Source organism: Oratosquilla oratoria, chromosome 3 (assembly GCF_046742065.1).
Source record: "Oratosquilla oratoria isolate Oo_2021 chromosome 3, ASM4674206v1, whole genome shotgun sequence".
Lineage (NCBI taxonomy): Eukaryota > Metazoa > Arthropoda > Malacostraca > Stomatopoda > Squillidae > Oratosquilla > Oratosquilla oratoria.
The window spans coordinates 39,099,565-39,119,675 of record NC_134779.1 but is presented as its reverse complement, the minus strand read 5'-3'; the positions used below and the strand labels follow the sequence as shown (position 1 = coordinate 39,119,675).

The window sequence follows — 20,111 nt, the reverse complement described above, 5'->3', positions numbered from 1 at the left end:
TAATAATAAAAAAAGAGAGTAAACAAAAGCAAAGGAGTGACAATATTCGCGAGATGCTGGGACAGTACCTGTTGTAGTGTTAACAACTTGAGAGCGAATTTATGGCGTTGTATTTGTTTACGAACGAGAGTTTTGAAGGAAACTTGACTCATGCGGGATTTTAAAGTGTCGGTCATGAAGAGTCGTTTCGTCGTATTTCTCCTCTGAAGGAAAGAAATATTGTCGTCTGTTACTCTCTTACTTGCAGACCTCTATGCCCTCATGATTAAAGCTTTAGAAACACGAAATATCCTCAGGTGAACCTTGACATACAAGCAAAGGGTCAGCCAAGGACTTTGGTAGAAGCAACCGAAAACTGAAAACCATAACCAAAATGACATTGCCTTCGTGAAACGGGTGTAATCATGTAGTGACTTAGTGATGAGGACAAACACAAGAACAGTTTCCAAAAGTCAGTTGCAAGAACAAACACTCCTCTCCTGACTGGAGACGGACGAGAGAAAATCCCCCCATTGGTGTTTCTGTTACCCTCCCCTTCTGAAAGCTTGTCTCTTGGATGGCGAGAGGAACTACCGTCTAGCCATGGTGGAATTGGTGGAACGAGTTGAAAGTTACAAGGACTCCACCTTCCGGCACATCCACCACCAGCGGAGCCCAGCCGGGAACCACTTCAGCAATTTCAGTCAAAACTCGACGACAGAAATTTCAGAGGTGAGAATTGCCTGCACGCACAGGCGCGATCGAGACCTGTCTCTTTCTGGGCCCATCCACCCCTGGTGAGGCACCGAAGTCAGGGGTTTGGTGGGAGGTAAATGATCAACTCCCTTAGGAGGAGGACAGACTTCGTTCCTCTTTTATTACCCAGAGGAACGAAGTGGCTCCCTTTAGGATTTTTCTTTTTATCCTGGCTGGCGCCATGTGATTTTATTCAGCTCAAAACAGTGCTTTTAAACCTGGGGTATATAAATCCCAAGTGGCCAATGAATTTCCCAAATGGGGCTAGAAACAAAAAACCTAGAGGTAGTTAGTGGATGCTTAGCAATATGAACCAGTGTAGAAGTGGTCTCCGGAAGATTAATAGTGAACAGCAGTACATAAATATGGGTGATACACGAAAAAACAGGTTTGATACACCTGGCGTAGAGGAGTGTTATGGGTCCCAGGGTCTCCTGTTAGCATGCTGGATTACTATAATTCATTGCAACTCACTATAACTTACTGTAACTCATTTTAACTCACTGTAACCACTGATCATTAAGAGGTTAAAGTACCTGTTAACAGTGACCCAGAGACAACCTCTCCAACGCGTTTCTGTTACCTCCCATCCCCCCACCACCACGACCTAATTCTGCCAGACCCCTTCATCACAGATACTACCTTTGCAGATCATGTTCTGTTTAACGCCAGACCATTCCAGTCAGGTGAACGCGAGACCTTGGGGATGAAGGGGTGAAGGTTTTATCAATTAATCACTCGGACAAAGTGGTGTCTCTTGTAGAACCTAAGGTTAATCTTGGACGGTTTAATTTAACTGAGATTAGGACTCCACGTTGAATCTTTTTTATTTTGAAAATCTGTGTGTTGACTTATTTCGAGAAGAATTCTAACTGAATAGGATCAGAGGATAATGATAAAGACCAAACTTATCTTGATTCACTTGTCTTGCATATATTTGTTTTCTTCCATAATATGAAGAACTGTAAACCTAAACTGTAGAAAGTGATGTATATTAATACTTGACTTGGAATAAAGACAATTACTTGTGACAGTAGCTCTCTCAATCCCATCCAGTTCCTCTTCTCATTCATTTGATTCCAGCTTGGGGACGCACGATCATTACTAATTCATGAGACAGACTCCCTCACTCTTTGGCGTTAAGATACGTTGTTTTGACATACGAAAACTGGTAAGCCAATCACCATACGTACTACGCATCATTATCCAGGTCCTTCGGTTTATGCTAAGAGGTAACTATCGAGTTTAATTAACTCAGACCTTGAGGCGCTGAGCTCAACTTTAGCCGACATATTGCCCAATGTACTTGGACAGTCAGAAGGTTGCAGTCGTCAGCGCATACAAGGCTGAAACGACAAGAATGGTCAGCTCCCTTATGTGACCAGTTTGATAGTCCATAGATATCCCAGTATGATAGTCCATAGATATCCCAGTTCATTCGACGCGTTGACTCACTTTGAAGATTTTGCTCTGGCTAAAAATTAAATTATTTCTACTTAATTGGAGGGAGGGCTTATGAGGTTTTCGTTCATTACACTGATAATAGTATTTTTATTCCCTTCGTCGTGCATTCATTTCTTTTGCTACGATAATTCTCGAGTTGAACTATCTTTTGAATGTGAGAATTTGGGAGCAAAAATTTATTCTATACGGGATGGAATCACTGTGTGTGTGTGTGTGTGTGTGTGTGTGTGTGTGTGTGTGTGTGTGTGTGTGTCCACTGGTATTACTCTTGTGTTCGAGTTTACTTCTATGAATGTGACAAATATCGGGTTTGTTTCGATCATGTCTCGCGCGACAAATGGAACCGCCTTCGAATCCATTAGCTACCGGTGCTCTCTAATTGTCATGAACGTCCTAACATATAGGGCAAAGGTGACAATACTTGGTTGCTGCTCATTGTCTCCAAGCGTGAGGTTGGCTTCTTACTGTAACGTAAATCACATAGTCCAGTACTACAAGTAAACCCGATCATAACTCAAAACAGTAAATTGGTTTAACCTAAACCCATTTATTCCACACTGCGTCAAGAATTGCGGTCTTGTGGGGAGATTTTTCAACTTTCAGGAGTGGGCAAAAACTTCCTCATGCTGCTATGCTTACCACAGAAACTTCCCTGACGTTGGGTCAAGTTAGATTAGGTTAAATTAGATGAGCTTAGGTTAGGTTAGCTTAGGTAATGTTAGGTTAGGTAAAATCAGATTATTTTAGATTAGGTTAGGTTAGATTATGTAAGGTCAGGTAAGATTAGGTTGGGTAAGATTAGGTTAGTTAAGGTTAGATTAGATTAGATTAAGTTAAGTTAGTCCAGGTTGAGTTGTGTTGGGGTGTCTGGCTTGGGTTAGGTTAGGTTAGGTAAGGCCAGATTAAGTTTTGTTATGTTAATTGTCATTATGCCACTATTATCATGTTTCCATCGAACTTCTTTTCAAGTGATGATTTATAACTTGTTTATACTAACCTGGCAGAGGTTCTCTTTGTTAGTTGCTGGAAACTTGATTTGATTTCTTCATATTCTGTTTAATTCCGGATTCCCACCATTCCAGAATCCTGTCTTCTTTGTGTGCGAATATCGCCAAAACTGTCACCCTAATGTGAAATGTATATTTTTCTTCTCAAACAAATCTACGCCAAGATTAGGTAAAATGGACTAATAGACATAACAGCGAGAGTACCAGTACTAGTACTAGTACAAGTACTAGTACTGGTATCAGTACCAGTACTAGTACAAGTACCAGTACCAGAGAGTATCAGTTACGTTGAAATACCAGGAACTTTCTTCCTCCTCTAAGGACTACCTCTTCTCTCTCGAGGACAACCATTCCTCCCCTCCTCGAGACCTATTCTTTCTTCCTGGAGGCCCACATTTCTTTCCTTCCTTCCGCCCTCGAGAATAACCCTTCCTCCTTCGAGAACCAACCTTTATCTCTCGAGAACCACCTTTTCTCCCTCTAGAACCATCCCTCCTTTCTCGAGGTCCATCATTCCACCTCGAGAACCACCCTTTGTCCCTCGAGGACAACCCTTTCTCTCTCAAGAACTACTCTTTTTCTCTTAAGACCTACCTTTCCACCTCGAGAACCACCCTTTCTTCCTCGAGGGCAACTCTTTCCATCTCAAGGACCACCCTTTCTTCCTCGAGGACCACCTTTCCACCTCGAGGACCACCCTTTCTTCCTCGAGGATCATTCAACTTTGAGGCCCACCTTTCCACCTCGAGAACCACCCTTTCTTCCTCGAGGACCACTCCATTACGAGGACCCCCCTTTCCTCCTCGAGGCCCACCACTCCATTTCGAGGACCACCCTTTCTTCCTCGAGGCCCACCACTCCATTTCGAGGACCACCCTTTCCTCCTCGAGGGCCACCACTCCAATTCGAGAACCACCCTTTCTTCCTCGAGGCCCACCTCTCCACCTTGAGGACCACCAATGCCTGACCCACTCAATCACTTGTGCTCGTCTGACGCCCGCCCCGCAAGCTACCTGTGTTCATTAGAACGGCTCTCGCTCATTATGGCGTACCTGCGTGGCTTTACAGGTTCCGCAGCCTCTGACGATGATGTACTGAAGACGCATAGTGTCCTTACCCTTGGTCGCATATTCACGACTCTCGTCAAGTGTTTTGAATTTGAAAATAAGACAATTTATCATACAGTATTCTATACTTCCCTATGTCTGCAATTCTAATATTCGTATTCTAGGTTTAATTTCTCTTAGTTCGTCATTCAGCTTCTCAGTATATGATGCAAAGGTGATTTGATGTTTGGAGATTCGGAAAATAAAATATCTTAACCGAAGTCGTTTTTACTCGAATGAACTCAAGTCGCGTATATATGACCGGGGCTGTACTCTCTTCTCCCCAACTTGGGTGATTTTAATGCTTCCTAAGATAACAATCCAATATATCAACATTACATTTTAGTCCTCACTGTGGTGATTTCAATGCTTCTAAAACACCAATCCGAAATACTAGTTTCATATTATCATACCATCTTCCCCAATATGGTGATTTCAATACATTTTAAGACACCAATCCAAATTATAAGCCACAACCCCTACTACTTTCCCCAATATGTTGATTTCAATACATATTAAGATACCAATCCAAAATATTAGCCAACTCTTATTGATTTCCTAATTTCAAATTAGGATACATATCCAAAATGTTTGCTATACATTTATGCCCGTTTTGTTGGACATTCCATCCTGAAACCTACCGAGAGATAGGTAGAGAGATAGGGAGAGGGGGAGAGACAGGAAGAGAAAGAGAGCAAGAGATAGGGAGAGGAAGAGAGAGAGAGGGGGGAGAGAAGGAGGGAGGGAGAGAGACAGAGAGGGGGTTGAAAAGGAGGGAGGGAGAGAGAGAGAGAAAGAGTGGGTGAGAGAAGGAGGGAGGGAGGGAGAGAGATAGAGAGGGAGAGAGAGCGGGTGAGAGAAGAGAGAGAGAGAGAGAGAGGGAGGGGAGAGAAGGAGGGAGAGAGACAGAGAGAGATAGAAGGAGGGAGAGAGAGAGAAACAGACAGAGAGAGATGGAGGGAGAGATAGATAAATGGATAGAGGGAACTGTGGGCATAAATCCAGGTTATACTAATTTGTCGTCAGGTGATTCTATTCAGCTGAGGCGAGGGGTTCCCTGGAACGTAAACAAGACCCGTCACCTTTGCCCTATGTGCACGCCAATGCGCGTGGGAAGCACGTGTGCTACGGCGGCCTGTGAAGCCCGAAGAGAAATGATCATCGTAGTCATATGTTCAAACACTTGCCACCGGTAGCCTACTTAAAAAAAAAAAAAAAAAAAAAAAAAAAAATTAAAAAAAAATATATATATATATATATATATATTATATAAATTTTTGTTTATATATAAATATATATATATATATATATATATATATATATATACAAATAGATAGGTAAATAAAATAAAAGTTTTGTCCCTCTTTCCTTCCATAATATCTTTCTCTTTCTCCTCCTCCCTCGCTCTCTTCCTCTCTCTCTCTCTTGCTCTCTCTCTCATCCGCACCCCGATAACAAGGTAACGCAAATTAAAGGGAGCTGAACACGTAACATTTATGCACTGCATACTCTACGGAATCATTACTCCCTTACGGTTAAGAGTTACGTAGCTTATTTTTTTCACGATAAGAGAATAATTCTCAGGGAAAAGAGTAGTGCTTATCTAATCGGAGCTGAAATTGAGCTCTGTTCTAACATCTATTTACAACAGCGCTCAAACTAATCATGTCTCCTTACAAATACTTGAGAAACACAGAAGCACACACACACACACACACACACACACACACACACACACACACACACACACACACACACACACACATATATATATATATATATGTGTATATATATATACATATATATATACATATATGTATGCAAATACATATATACATAGATACATGTATACATATATTCATTTATACATATACACAGATATACATACATATATATACATATATACATACATGAATATATGAATATATATACGAGTATATACCCATATATACATACATACATGCATACGAATTTTACACTAAAAACTATCGAGCCGTATGATAAAAGGTTTGCATTATCATGAGATATTTTAAGATGGTAGTCTTAAGAAACCATTTCTCCAACCCTGACGTCAGTGAGTAGAATAAACTTCATACTGAAGCGTTCACATGTAGCACTGATCGAAGTCTTCAGATGCGGCTGGATAAGCACCTGAGCTATTTGTTGTATTGTTGTCCAGTAAGTGATTATATTTGCTACCCCCCCGTGTAAGGGGGAAAAAGCCTTTGGTATATGTACAGTATGTTATTTTATTCGCCTGTCTGGTTGTATGTTTGCATGTTTTTATCTATTTATCTATTTATTTATTTATTTATGTACTTGTTTATTTATTCAATTCATTTATTCCTCTATTTATTTATCCATCTTTCCATTTATTGATCTATTCATTTATATATTTATTTAGTCATTCATTCGTTCATTCATTTTTATTGATACTCATTTGTCCGTTTGTATATTTATCTGTTTGTTTTATTTGTCTATCTATGTAAATATCTATTTATTTATATAATAAATAATTTGTCTATTTATTTATCTATATTTATTCATTCATTCATCTATTCATCTATTAATGTATTTAGCTTTTTATTCATATCTATTTATTCATCTACCTATTAATATATATATTTATTCATTAAAGTATTTATTCACTTATTTGTTTATTGGTACATTTACATATTCATATACTTTATTAATTTATTTTTTGCAATTGGCCTCTTTATGGACTTAGAGGTCACAGGTCAGTATATTGTTTCCTTGTAATCTATGAACTATTTGCTACTAGGACCAGGAGTATTGATCACAAAACAAGATCAAGGCAACTAACAAGATTAATCTTAGTTATTAGTAACTAAAGTAATTGATTACCAATGTACAGACTACAAGAATTAAAATATTTTTTGTGAAGTCCTATTGTGTGTATGTGTGTGTGTGTGTGTGTGTGTGTGTGTGTGTGTGTGTGTGTGTGTGTGTGTGTGTGTGTGTGTGTGTTTTAGTGTGTGCGCGTGTATGTGTGTGTGCGCGAGCGTGTATGTGTGTTTGTGTGTGTGTGTGTGTTTGTGTGTGTGTGAGTGTGTTTCACAATGATTCTGGATCACGTGCTTGACTCGTGATAGACATTATTCTCACGGATGAAGCTCTGGATAATGCTGTGATATTACACACATATACCTCTAACGCCTTGCCCACCAGAGCCGGAATGCCAGTTTGTAGTGTTATGATACTTTTCAACCCTGGGTTGGGACTCAAACTCAGAGCGTTGAATTTGCAGTCGGGCGCGTTATCACTACTCCTGTAAGCTGTGATTCACCATGGTCTTGAATCACGTGTTGGACTCGTGATCGACAGCTACTACCCTCCCGGATGCGAGCTCAGAGTTCATGTAGGACCGATTTATGAGTAATGCTGTGACCTGACACACACACAACTCTCCGCCCACGAGAGTTGGTATAATGGCTCGCATCGCAGCGATACTGAAATTATTTCAGCCCTGGGCGGGATGCGAACCCGGACCGCTGTAGTGGCGGTCGCAATCGCTACCACTGCACCGTCAAGTCGTGTGTGTGTGTGTGTGTGTGTGAGGGAGAGAGACAGACAGACAGACAGACAGACAGACAGATAGAGAGAGAGATTCTTCAACGAATAGAGTGGTCTTGATAGATGAATCCAAGGGTTGTGAGTTGATGATAGACTGGACTAAACAGACTCCGACTGATTGAAAACAACTCAACGTTGAACAGATTTTGTTTATCATATCAAAGGGCGACTTGAGATCTGAGTTCGATTCCCGATAAGACAAATGTACAGTCGTCCACACAAGCGATGCAAATCTGAATGTTTCGGTTATTAAAGTTTTTATACCGGGAGTGTTTAATTTTATTCATTTAACTAAATAAAATCGTCTGACACAATGTAATAGCGAATAAAAATTTCCCTCACCCATACATTGATTATAAATTCAATCAATTTTTTTTTATCTACTCATTGATTATATCTAAATAGTATCAACACATACGAAAACCTTTATGACTTCTTACTTGTCTTCCATAGGATATCGCTCACTGATCGATACACTATGATCACTGTTGCGTCACCTGCGCGGCCAACTGGATCTCCTATTACTCGCGCGCTTTATGGATTGCTATTGGTGAGCTCCAACTCGGTCCTTCCGTAAGTCTTCTTTCGAAGTCTATACTTCGAGACCACGAGAGAGGATCATCGTTGTTTTCATTTAAGTCTTCCTAACGAGGTCGTAAACTCGTTTAGTTTTGTGGTTTATGATATAGTTTTAACCCAGTTTTAATCTCGTCGTTCACCGTGTTGGTGCAGTCGAGGTAAACAGATGCCAAGTATAAGAAACAAATAAAACGAAAAAAAAAAGACTTAATCGTTCTTTTGATATTTTGAGGATTGTGAAGTGAAGACTATTTCTAATAATCACCTGAAATCTGGAGCAGTAATCTGTACAATGCGCCACTTACAGTGGGAGCTTTTGTACTCAAGATTATCTAAGGAGACTTTTCCTTCGGCTGAATAAAATCGCGTGGCGGCAAATAGAATAAAATTAATGGTAGTGTGACGTAGCGAAAAGTTAATGAAGGATTTATTTTCGACAAAAGGGGAGAGAAAGAGAGAGAGAGAGAGAGAGAGAGAGAGAGAGAGAGAGATAGAGACCAAATATGCAAGTCATTCAGATACACAAAGCTTAACCGCGGGAACAGTCCGACAAGCTCCAATTATCTTTTTTACCAGTACGAATACTAATACTTTACTAATACTAACACCACTCCCAAAGTCAACATTCCTCTTCTAAGTACAGAACTATACATAATCCCAACCCGTTACTTAGTAAAGATTATATCACGAACGCTCAAAAGTGACAGACACAGAGAGACAGAAAAAAGACAGACAGGACAGACCGACCAAAAGACGACGGGCAGAGACGCACACATACGCACATGGGTGTACACAGGTACACACACACCCTCAGACGTCCTTCTTAAGATAAACTTAGAGAAGGCTAGCCACAGAAGTTCTAACTCTTGACCTTTTGAGTATTATAGAACGTGTACAATACCGTAGATTCTCTGTTTTCTCTATCTAACTTCGCTCGTCACTGATTAAGGTATTCAAGTGGGTCAAAGGTTTTAACAAAGGTGATGCAGGCAAGGTCATCGTATTATTAAGACGGAAAGGCAGGACTCGTAGTAATGGGTTTAAGTTGGACAAAGTTAAGCTTAAGAAGGAAGTAGGCAAGAACTGGTTTACCATCAGAGTAGTTAAGGAATGGAATAAACTTAGTAATCATGTACAAGGCGCTGAAACAATAATTGTTTGTTTTAAGTTAGATGAGACAACTTTATGGATAGAGATGGAAGGTGGTCAGGGACCTGGAACTTCCTAGTGTAGGCCTTATGGTCTCCTGTAGTTCCTTCCATTCTTGTGTTCTCATGTTCTCGTTAACAGCCTTCTCACAAAGCTTTTTCTCTCCTTCAACTGCCCTCAAGTCTTCTTATTATAACAACTGTTTTTGACAGATTCTTTACTGTTGTTTATTTATACCTATTTGACGAAGAGTTATTAAAGAACAAAAATAATAACCAACAAAAAAAAAAAACTGAAAAAAGTTAACTCAAGGAAACTAAAAACTGGTATTAGTTTTATTTTATGTCAGAAACTATCAAAACAGTTTCACTACGTTTTATATTTCAGCGTTTACTCTAACTGCCGCCAGACGATTTTATTAAGCTTATGAAAACAACTCCAACAGCCAGATGCTTAACTCCTTTCTTACCGGGTGGTCCTTATCCTTTAACTTTACCTGACGTCAGTCGATTTCATTCATCACTGTTGCAGGACCACCAAGTGCTCATATAAATGTTCAAGACTGCTTAGTTACTTAATATCTCGCGGGGTTATGTTCAGAGTACAGTGGTGTTGGTGAACATAAACTAGAATAGGTAAGTGTGATGACTGCAGCAGTGTCACTAACAATGATGATGATGATGATGAGGTGATAATGAGACTGAATGGTGAATGTGAAAAGGGACAAAAGGAAAGGAAAATTGTGATGACTATATATATATATATATATATATATATATATACATGTATACATATGCATATATATATGTATATATGTATGTATATACACACACACACACACACACACACACACACACATATATATATATATATATATATATATATATATGTATATAAATATATGTATATATATATATACATATATATGCATATACATATATACAAACACACACACACACAGAAACATATGTATATATAAAATATATATATATATATATATATATATATATATATATATATATATATATATATATATGCCATGTGATTCATCCTTCTAACAAGGGAGGTAGCGAAGTCAAAGACACGTACCTACTCACTCCTATTTTGCTCCTGTCAACCTCCCTTTCCCCACTCTCATCATACCTCCTATTGGACTACGGGTCATCATCTGTATGTCGCCCACTACCCTTAGTCAGAACCGATGCAGCAAGACACACATCATTCACAGCAAGGCTGCTCTACTTAATCGGTGACACTCCCCTCTCCGTCCACTCCAACAGAAAAAGAGAAGACGGGGAGAAATCCCTTCGGGCTGCGTCAAAATATCATTCACACATGAGCACCCCCTCCCTTCCTTTCCTTGCATAACATTATCATCTACACACAGTCACTCTCCACTTATCCCAGTCTCCTGCCTTCTCCCTTCCTTGCTCAACAGACATTCCCCTCTTTCTCAACGCCCCCTTCACCCCATCCATCCACCTCATCCTCGGTCGTTCCCTGAAGTTCACTACTTCCACCTCTGCCTTCCACACTTCTTTTACTAATCTCTCACCACTCATTCTTTATATATATATATATATATATATATATATATATATACATATATTCCCGGTGGTTATATGAATGGTTGTGTCAATGGTAAAGGTGCTACTTATGACGCCAATGGTGGTAGCAAAGTGTGTGTATGTGTGTGTAGGTTTTCTTTGTGTGTATGTGTGTGTATATGTACTTCGACCATGGAAACAATTTCATTTGTAAACGATCAGTACTCTGTTATCTATATGGAAGTTTTAATCTTTTATCTCCATTCACAGTCCAATTCGAGCTTCAAAGTACTTAAAACATCTCACTTCTTCATGGTCTAGTCGTTATCTTTATATGGGAAATAATTCTTATAAACGAGCCTTCTCTCTCCCTCTCCCTCTCTCCATTTCTCTCTCTCTCTATCTTTTCTTTTTCTCTCACTCTCTCTCTTTCCCTCTTTCTCTCGCTCCCTCTCTCTCTCACTCTCTTTCTCTCTTTTTCTCTCGCTCTCTCTCTGTCTACGAACCAAAGCGCTTTTGGAGTATCATGCTTCAGGAAAGAGAATCAGGACAAGAGAATCCGTTGCCATAAAACACCTTCAGATACGAGATCGTACCCCTTTTCGGACGAAGAAGCCGCTGTTTCTTACCAGCAGCAATCATTATAACTTCGCTTTTATTGCGGGAGGTCGGAGGTGGTTCGAGAGCGGCTCTTTACGTCCAGCTTTTGTCGATTGTCTTGTGTTAATGAGGCGTCGTTAGTGATGTCACCATTGCTGAATGTTTGTGCGTCCTTGCTGACAAGGCAGCGGGGGAGAATCTCGCGTCTCGAGTAAAAGTTGTCAGACAAATGTTGGCAATGTTTTACAACCCGGAGGCCTGGCGAGTGAGTTGTTGTTGTTCTTCTTCTTGTTGTCAGGCGGTCCCACAAGTAATTACCAACAAACCTGTTTAGTGTCGGACAACACTACCGCTCCCCTGACCTGCTAATCGCTAGGATACGAACTGGCGTGTCTTCATGATGTACTTGTTTGGATCCTCTCCGAGAGTATAGTCATTATGTTGTTTCACATATCTCTTATTGTCTGAATATATGTATGCGCACACACACACGCACGTGTACATACATTCATACATACACGCACGCACACAGACATATATATATATATATATATATATATATATATATATATATATATATGTGTGTGTGTGTTTGTGTATGTATATACATATATTTACACACACACACACACACACACACACACACACACACACACACACACACACACAGTATATATGGGGAGAAAACCATCTAGCATACAAACTTTGTTGAAGTCTACAGCATGTAGAGCATTATTTGATTTGTATGAAGGTCTCTCAACATTTCTAATGGGAATATAATATCTAGTATTCAGGGTATTTATAACTCCCCTAAAATTCATTTTGTCACTTGAGACGTTTTTGAACTCAGACACTGATCACCTTCAAGTGGAAAAAGCGAGACAGAGCGCATTAGTTGACTTGTTAAAAAAAAAGCTAATGGGAAAGGCGTTTTACAAAATTTTGTTTTCCGTGGCCTCTTGAGTGGGTAAATACATAGCTATCGAGTTCTGAAGAAGAGTGGCCATAGAAATAAAAAAAAAAAAATGTCCTAATAAGACGAAAACACTCGTCCTTAGTTCATCATTTCTCTTGTGGTTAATCTGCGTTTTAGAATCACGCGTTTATGTCATTTGTGCTGCAAGAAAAGAAATATTGATAAGATGGAGAGTTTTGGACTCTGCTTTGTTCAGGAGTTGGGCGAGTCACTCCTAACGCGTGATGCGTACTCCATACATGGTTGAATAAATCCCTTATAGAGGGACACCAACTGAGGAGGAGTTCCATCAATAGTTGAGGCATGAGGCTTCCAGTTGATTGAGGGATAGACCAACAATCATCTGTTGGTAGGAAGGAACAAGTAAGAACATAAGAATGGAGGAGACTGCAAGAGGCCATAAGTCCTATACTAGGTAGTTCCAGGTCCCTTGCCACCTGTCACTCCTATCCATAAAGTCATCTAATCTCTTAAAACAACCAATTGCTTTAGTGTTCAATACCTGGTTTTTAAATCTGTTCCATTTGTTAACCACTCTCTTGGTAAACCGGTTCTTGTCTATTTTCTTCTTAAATCTAGATTTGTACAATTTTAAATCCATTACTATGAGTCCTGCCCTGCTATCTTAATATGATGACCTTGCCTGCACCACCTTTGTTAAAGCCCCTGACCTATTTGAGTACCTCTATTAGACCACCTCGCACTCTTCGTCTTTCCAGAGAGTGTAAGCTGAGGTGGGAAAGTCTTGGTGGAGTTGCAAGACTTTAGGTTTCCTGCGTTGTGGGTTCGAATCCCACACTCCTCTCCAATCCCCAGCTGTGACTCTTACTATTCGCTTAGTTGTGAGTTCGAGTCCCGCATTCCTCTCCGATTACTGGCTGTGACTATTATCATTCGCTCCGTTGTGGGTTCGAATCCCGCACATCTTTCCGATTCCCAGCAATAACCATTACCTGCCCCAAAATTCCTTTACGGTAAAGGTGACGGCTTTGGCAGCAGCCACTCAGCGCCTCTTGGCGTAGGCTCCTCACTTCCTCTTCAATCAGATATGATAGAGAGGTCAGAAGTCAGCTATCATTCTATTCTAGAACTAAGCTAATGGAGCTCAGTTTGAAGAGAAAGTCAAGAGAATAAATCATAAGCAATATCGAGCTGTGTTATCAGGATTGCATACGTGAAAACGCGCGATTAAGTAAGTTCCTAATAAATAAGAGAAAAAGAGCAGGTGACAGAACAGAACCTTATGAGACACTAGTGACTATAGCAGGTGGGTGGGGCGGGTAACCTTTTTATATGTGGGTGCCAAAATCAGCCAAATCATTGATACAAAATTTTTCTCGCGCGCCACCGTAGTAAAATCATAGGCCTACATACGAGCATAGGATCCCTCCCTTCACCTCCCATAAGAGCCTCAATCCGCCACCCAGCGCAATATGTGGTTACCAGTGGTCATACAAAAGAAGTTGGAGATTTATTAGTTTTTTGTTTCAAAGTGAGCTCTGGGTTTCACGTGACGGAAAAAAGTCGTTAATGTGACAGGTTTTGATCGCGTGCCAAGGGTTACCCATCCCTGGGTTATAGGTATGGGAGAAGAGCAGTGACAATCTATAATAGCAGTTATAGAACGTTCAGAATGAATATAGGATATGAAGGAGCAGCGGAAGAGACAAGTACATGAGACTAGCTTAAGAATAAAGATTTATACCAAACTCAATTAAATGCTATTGATGTGTATGTATATGTGTGCGTGCGTCTGCACTTCTTGATACTTGACAACTGATCTACAATTTCTTTCTTGCAGATGTGGCAAGACATCGAAACTCTTCTTATGACTGAAGGCAGCCAAGCAGTCGTGGTTCAGTCGCCACCGCCAGCCCCCCAGCCTCCCCCTCCACCTCCTCCTCCTCCCCCTCTCCACCAGTACGCTCACACGGTCTCCCCGTCAGACACTTCACCACCCGTCTTCCACCCACCTCCACCTCCGCCTCCCCCTCCACCGTTACCCCCGCCGTCGTCAGTTGTCGCCCATGTTTCCCCCAGCTCCCTCCCTCACCCACCTCCACCCCTCACCCCGTCTTCGTCGTCATCGCCTTCGCCCGTGGCAGCATCGACAGCTCCATCTCCTGCAGGAGTTCTACAGATTGACGAAGCCGCAAAACCTCTGCTGTCGGTAAACACGTCTTCGTCGTCGCCTTCGCCAGTACAAAACCACCAGCTACAGCAGTCCTCCACTCCGTTGGTCAGCTACGTCAAAGTCAAGGGCGACTCCACATCTGGCGCCCAACAACCACCACCCCCTCCACCACCCACCCCACCACCTCCTCCTCACTCCACGTCCCCGTCATCGGTCATACAGACGCAGCAGCAGGTGACATCGAGCTTGGTGACCGAACTCTCTCACGATGTCCCTCAGCCCTCCTCTTCCCACCTCCAGCTTCCTCCCCCTCCTCCAGCCACCACCATCGCCTCCTCCACAGCGGCGGCGTCCTCCACCTCCACGGTTGCGGCAATCACGACTGCTTCCGAAGTGGTATCGTCAATAGACTACTCCTACTTGGACCCCAAGTTCGACCTCAAGTACTCCTTCACCGACCCCAAGTTTCTTCAGCAACAACCGGACCCCAAGTACCTGTGTCTGGACCCCAAGTATGTGTCTCCAGACCCCAAGTACGTGGCTCCAGATCCCAAATACTCCCTCACCGAACATGACTCCCTCGTGCCAGACCCCAAGTACTCCTTGTCGGAGCCCAAGTTCCAAGCCCACGGGAGTAGCACCAGCAGCAGCAGCAGCACCACCTACTCTACAGTGACTCTTAAACCTGAAGGTCGTTATGAGTCCCACTCCACGGATCTGGGCGTAGGTGTGCTCAATTGGGGGTTGGATGCCGCCAGCGTGTATAACTGCAAAGAGTGTCCACTCCCTTCGGTCGCCACCTCACAGTACACCCCAGCTCATTACATGGGGGAGTACGGTACTCACTACTACTCCACACCCTACTCCATGTACACAACTCCCTCACCCACGTCTACGTGGGGCACGCCCTCCTCCCAAGTGACGGTGGGCGGAGGGTACCAGTACACGACAACGCCCCTGGCCCCTCTTTCGATGCCCCTCAGCGAAGCACCTCCTCCACCCCCGAAGCCAAGACGCCGGAGGGCCAAGAGGAAGGTGACGATACACAAGTGCCCCTACGAGGGATGCACCAAGACGTACATCAAGTCCTCGCACCTGAAGGCGCACCTGAGAACCCACACAGGAGAGAAGCCTTACCAGTGTTCTTGGAAAGGTTGTGGGTGGAAGTTCGCGCGTTCTGACGAACTCACGCGCCACTACCGGAAGCATACTGGAGACAGACCCTTCCAGTGCAGACTCTGTGAACGCGCGTTCTCAAGATCGGATCATCTTAGTCTCCATATGAAGCGTCATATAGCGATTTAAGTCTCCTTTTGGGTGCTGGGCGTTCATCGCTTATCTCGTGTCCCGGTGAAAACACAGAAGAAAAATCTCAACAGAAACAATTTTGGGTATGATCACTTCTTTTTTTTTCGCCCTAAGAAAGAATTCAGGGACGTGTGACAATTACTGGGTGAGTCGAAGTGGATAAAGAAAAGAAAAAACAACGAAAATAGAATACACTTGAATGTTGGCCAGCCTGACTGGAGTTCTGTATCCCTGTCTAAGTCAGCAACCCCCCCACACATATGTCGTTAAAGTTGAGATCGCCCTCCGCCCCCCTCGTTCTCCTCCTCCCTCTGGAACCCTGGAAACCTCAACCACTTCTGGAGGAGGAACTCAAGGGCGTGTGCGGCTCAACACTGTACAGCTGGGTCAGCCTTCTGTATCTCCTTGAGTCCAAATGTATCGTTATTACCTCAAACTCAAGGCTGACCTGGGATGTATTTTCTTTTTATATTTTTGTCTTTTAAGGGAATGTTAGAAGGATCGACATGGAGTCCTTCGAAGGACATTGGTGTCACCTTCCCGTGTTCATTTGTACCTTGTTCCAGTCTTTCAAGGGATGAAGAAGGTTTTTGTTCAAATGTGGAAAATCCTTGAAGATATCGTGACAGAATTGCCCAATATTCTTGTGGAGTGAGTAGGACCGCTTCTTCCGAAGTGAGTTCGACAAAGAACCGGGCATAGGGATGTTAACCCCTCAAATACCCCTCTAAGGATTTTGTTCTGGCGAACTCCAGGAGATTCTAATCAGCTTATAGGGAACTCTGAAGGGTCTGAACAGGGTCAACTAACCCATCAAACCCCCTGTGACACCCTTTAGAGATTTTGTTTAGTTTGATGTCAAACGATTTAATTAATTTGAGAGGGACCTCTGAACACTGTCCTATCAAAGCCCAACGTTTAGGAAAATGAATCTGGTCGGCGCCAGACGATTTTATTCATCTTGGAGGGTCCTCTGGGTGTTGAAGGGTTAAAAGTGAACGGATCTAGTCACTTGATGGTCGTCCTTTCTCTTCCCCACATCATTCCAGACTTGACGAGGCTTTCAAAACGAGGCGAGGATGAAAGGTTTGTATGAAAAAAAAAGTAAATTTCTTGTCTCGTTTATGTATATTTTCTCCATTTTTTGGTGAAAGCTTAATGTGAGCGAAATGAAGATTAGAAGTTATGGTAAGCTGCGTCATTATATGGCTATTTTTTACAAACAAAACAATTGAAGTTAAGTGACTCAATCTGCTGTACATACAAGTGTGAATAATTCTAAAGTTTATACCTTTGTGAAATACACGTTTTTACGAAATTCTTGTTTTCATAACACCTTAGTATCTTTTTTTTCTCTGCTGTGCTATGATGCACACTCATTGGAATCAAGGCGCTACGAAAGCCGCCTCCTGAGGTTGGTCTTCAGCGTCTGGAGGTCCATCATCTTTGAGATGACGAAGTTTCTTGCCTCACTCAGCGCTTCTGAGGAAGTTTGAGTGCAAAACTTCCCTCATTATCATCATTTATTTTCTGAATGATAGTCTTGAGTCTCTACCTGTTCGCCGCGAGATTTTATCTCGATCTCCTATCTTGCGCTTTCAGTAACTCTACTTCTCCACCTCTCGAGAGGTCATTCGATGATCTGAAGCTTCTTACCCGTTTTCTGTGGATCTACTTTTCTTCAGACTCAACTGTGTCTTGCTGCATTGTTTTTGACCCAGATGGTGGACGGGGAACAGGTATAGCTCTTCACCCATAAGGAGCTAAGATGAAAGGGGAACACAAATGGGTGTTGAAAGGGTGTGGGATGGGTGGGGGGTGAGGGGTGAGTGGATACTTTGGGTGGCTTTTGGAATATAGACAGATGAATCAACCAATCTTCTGCTAAATCAAAATAAAAAGACGAATGCCTCATGAGAACGACAGGGGAGTGAGATTATCAAGACGTTGGTGTTACAAACAACACTGAGGTTCGTGAGCAAGCCAGGCCAATCCTCACCTTGTCATACATAACATTTATTCTGGCTAACGCTGGATGAGTTTATTCAGCTTAAGAGGCTCTCTGGATGCAACAGAGATATGGGGGAAACAAGAGTCTACCTTCCTCAACCCCCCTAAAAAAAAAAAAAAAAAAAAAAAAAAAAAAAAAAAAAAAAAAAAAAAAAAAAAAAAAAAAAAGAGAGAGAGAGAGAGAGAGAGAGAGAGAGAGAGAGAGAGAGAGAGAGAGAGAGAGAGAGAGAGAGAGAGAGAGAGAGAGAGAGAGAGAGAGAGAGAGAGGGAGAGAGAGGGAGAGGAAAATAAAATCTTCACCAAAATCAAGAAAGGTTAAACTGAAAATCATAAGCTGGGATGGAGCTGTCCCCTCAGGCACCACTGAAGTAATATTCCACTTTCATAGATATCATCTAACTTGTTCAACTATTGAAACACGTGCTAATATCAATACTTGCCATGACGTGTGTCAGAAGTGTGTATAGATATAACAACTAAACAAATATATATAAAAATATCAAATATATAAAGATATCAAAACACGTGGAAGGAAACAAGAAATGTAAAGTGTACAGTGTTAACAAACACTATGTAAATTTGATTAGGTATTCATTTTCCGTCATTTTTGATTCTGTTGTCTTGATAGGTGTGGGATAGTGAAGCCCCCTTGGGTCATATTGGGTACAAAATACTACTTTAACCCTTTCATTACTCATGATCGCTTGTAGCTGTCGTCAGGTGATTTTTATTCGACTTAGAAACTCGTCAAGAGGTCAAAGGAGAAAACTTTATGGTCCATCAACCAAGGCTCGTCCTGCTCCGACTTGTGTATGAAGAGATGATGCAAAGGTTGAGAAAACAAACATTTAACCTTTTACGGTAAAAGGACGAGTCGTCCACTCTCGTCTCGGGGCTAAAAGGAACTCGAAGTCCAAAGGAGACCTCTGACCATCAAGACTACGACCATCTCGAATGACCTCTTGGGGGGACATCGAGAGTCCTTTCTGGGGTTTCCAGATAATCTTCATCTAGAAGAGGTCGAAGGGGTCTTTCTTCGGCACTGGGCTTCCAGAGAATCTTCATCCAGAAGAGGCCAAAGCAGAAATCTTTCCTCGGCACTGAACTTCCTGAGTTTTAATCCAGAAGAGGCCGACGCAGAAGTCTTTCTTCGGAACTGGGCTTCCAAAGAGACTTCGTCCAGAAGAGTCGAAAGCAGAAGTCTTTCTTCGTCATTGGGCTTCCAGAGTGACATCGTACAAGAGAAGCCAAAGCAGAAGTCTTTCTTCGGGACTGGGCTTCCAGAGAGACTTCAACCAGAAGAGGCCAAAGCAGAAGTCTTTCTTCGGCACTGGGCTTCCAGAGAGTCTTCATCCAGAAGAGGTCGAAGAAAGAGTCTCTAACAGGAGACAGAAAAGGCCAGAGCGTTCTCCCGAAATCGGAAGGAACTTGGCTGAGTTCGGATGAAGAACCTCAAGATTATGATTATCCCCTTCCGTACCGGTTGGCACTTTTCCTTTTGATTATGACTGCCGCCAGGTGATTCTATTTAACTCCGTGTCAACTCGGAGGTTAATCTGAAGCCTTTAATCCCGGAGTTGGCATCAATAAAGACTGTAAACGCCGTCACCACATCCAAGCCCTCAGAGGATCAATACCTATTGACAATAATTCTATTGTCAATTTTCCAATATTGGAGAAAATGTAATATGTCAAAAATAGTGATTTGCCACGAGAAAGAGACAACGAGTCTCACATTGCCAATATTCATTGAGAAAAAATATTGTCAATATTTCTTCGTTGAGAAGAATTCTATTGTCAATATTCATCTTCCGTGCTTTCGATACCACTCTAGTGTTCTCTAGACGTCTTACTAGAGTGTTTGGTATCAACCTGACACGGTCGGTATTGATGAAATCACGT

At 42.0% G+C, this 20,111-nt stretch overlaps 1 protein-coding gene across 1 annotated transcript in view; it reads left to right on the top strand.

Annotated features, from left to right (window-relative positions):
• Positions 1-17,439, top strand: part of LOC143019627 (uncharacterized) — a 17,491-nt gene extending 52 nt beyond the window's left edge. Inside the window, exons 1-2 of the mRNA XM_076175438.1 lie at positions 1-711; positions 14,559-17,439. The exon at positions 1-711 is cut by the window's left edge and continues 52 nt beyond it. Of these exons, the coding sequence (XP_076031553.1) occupies positions 583-711; positions 14,559-16,196 (1,767 nt within the window). The 5' untranslated portion in view covers positions 1-582 and the 3' untranslated portion in view covers positions 16,197-17,439. The remainder of the gene's footprint in view (positions 712-14,558) is intronic.
• Positions 17,440-20,111: the final 2,672 nt, after the last annotated feature.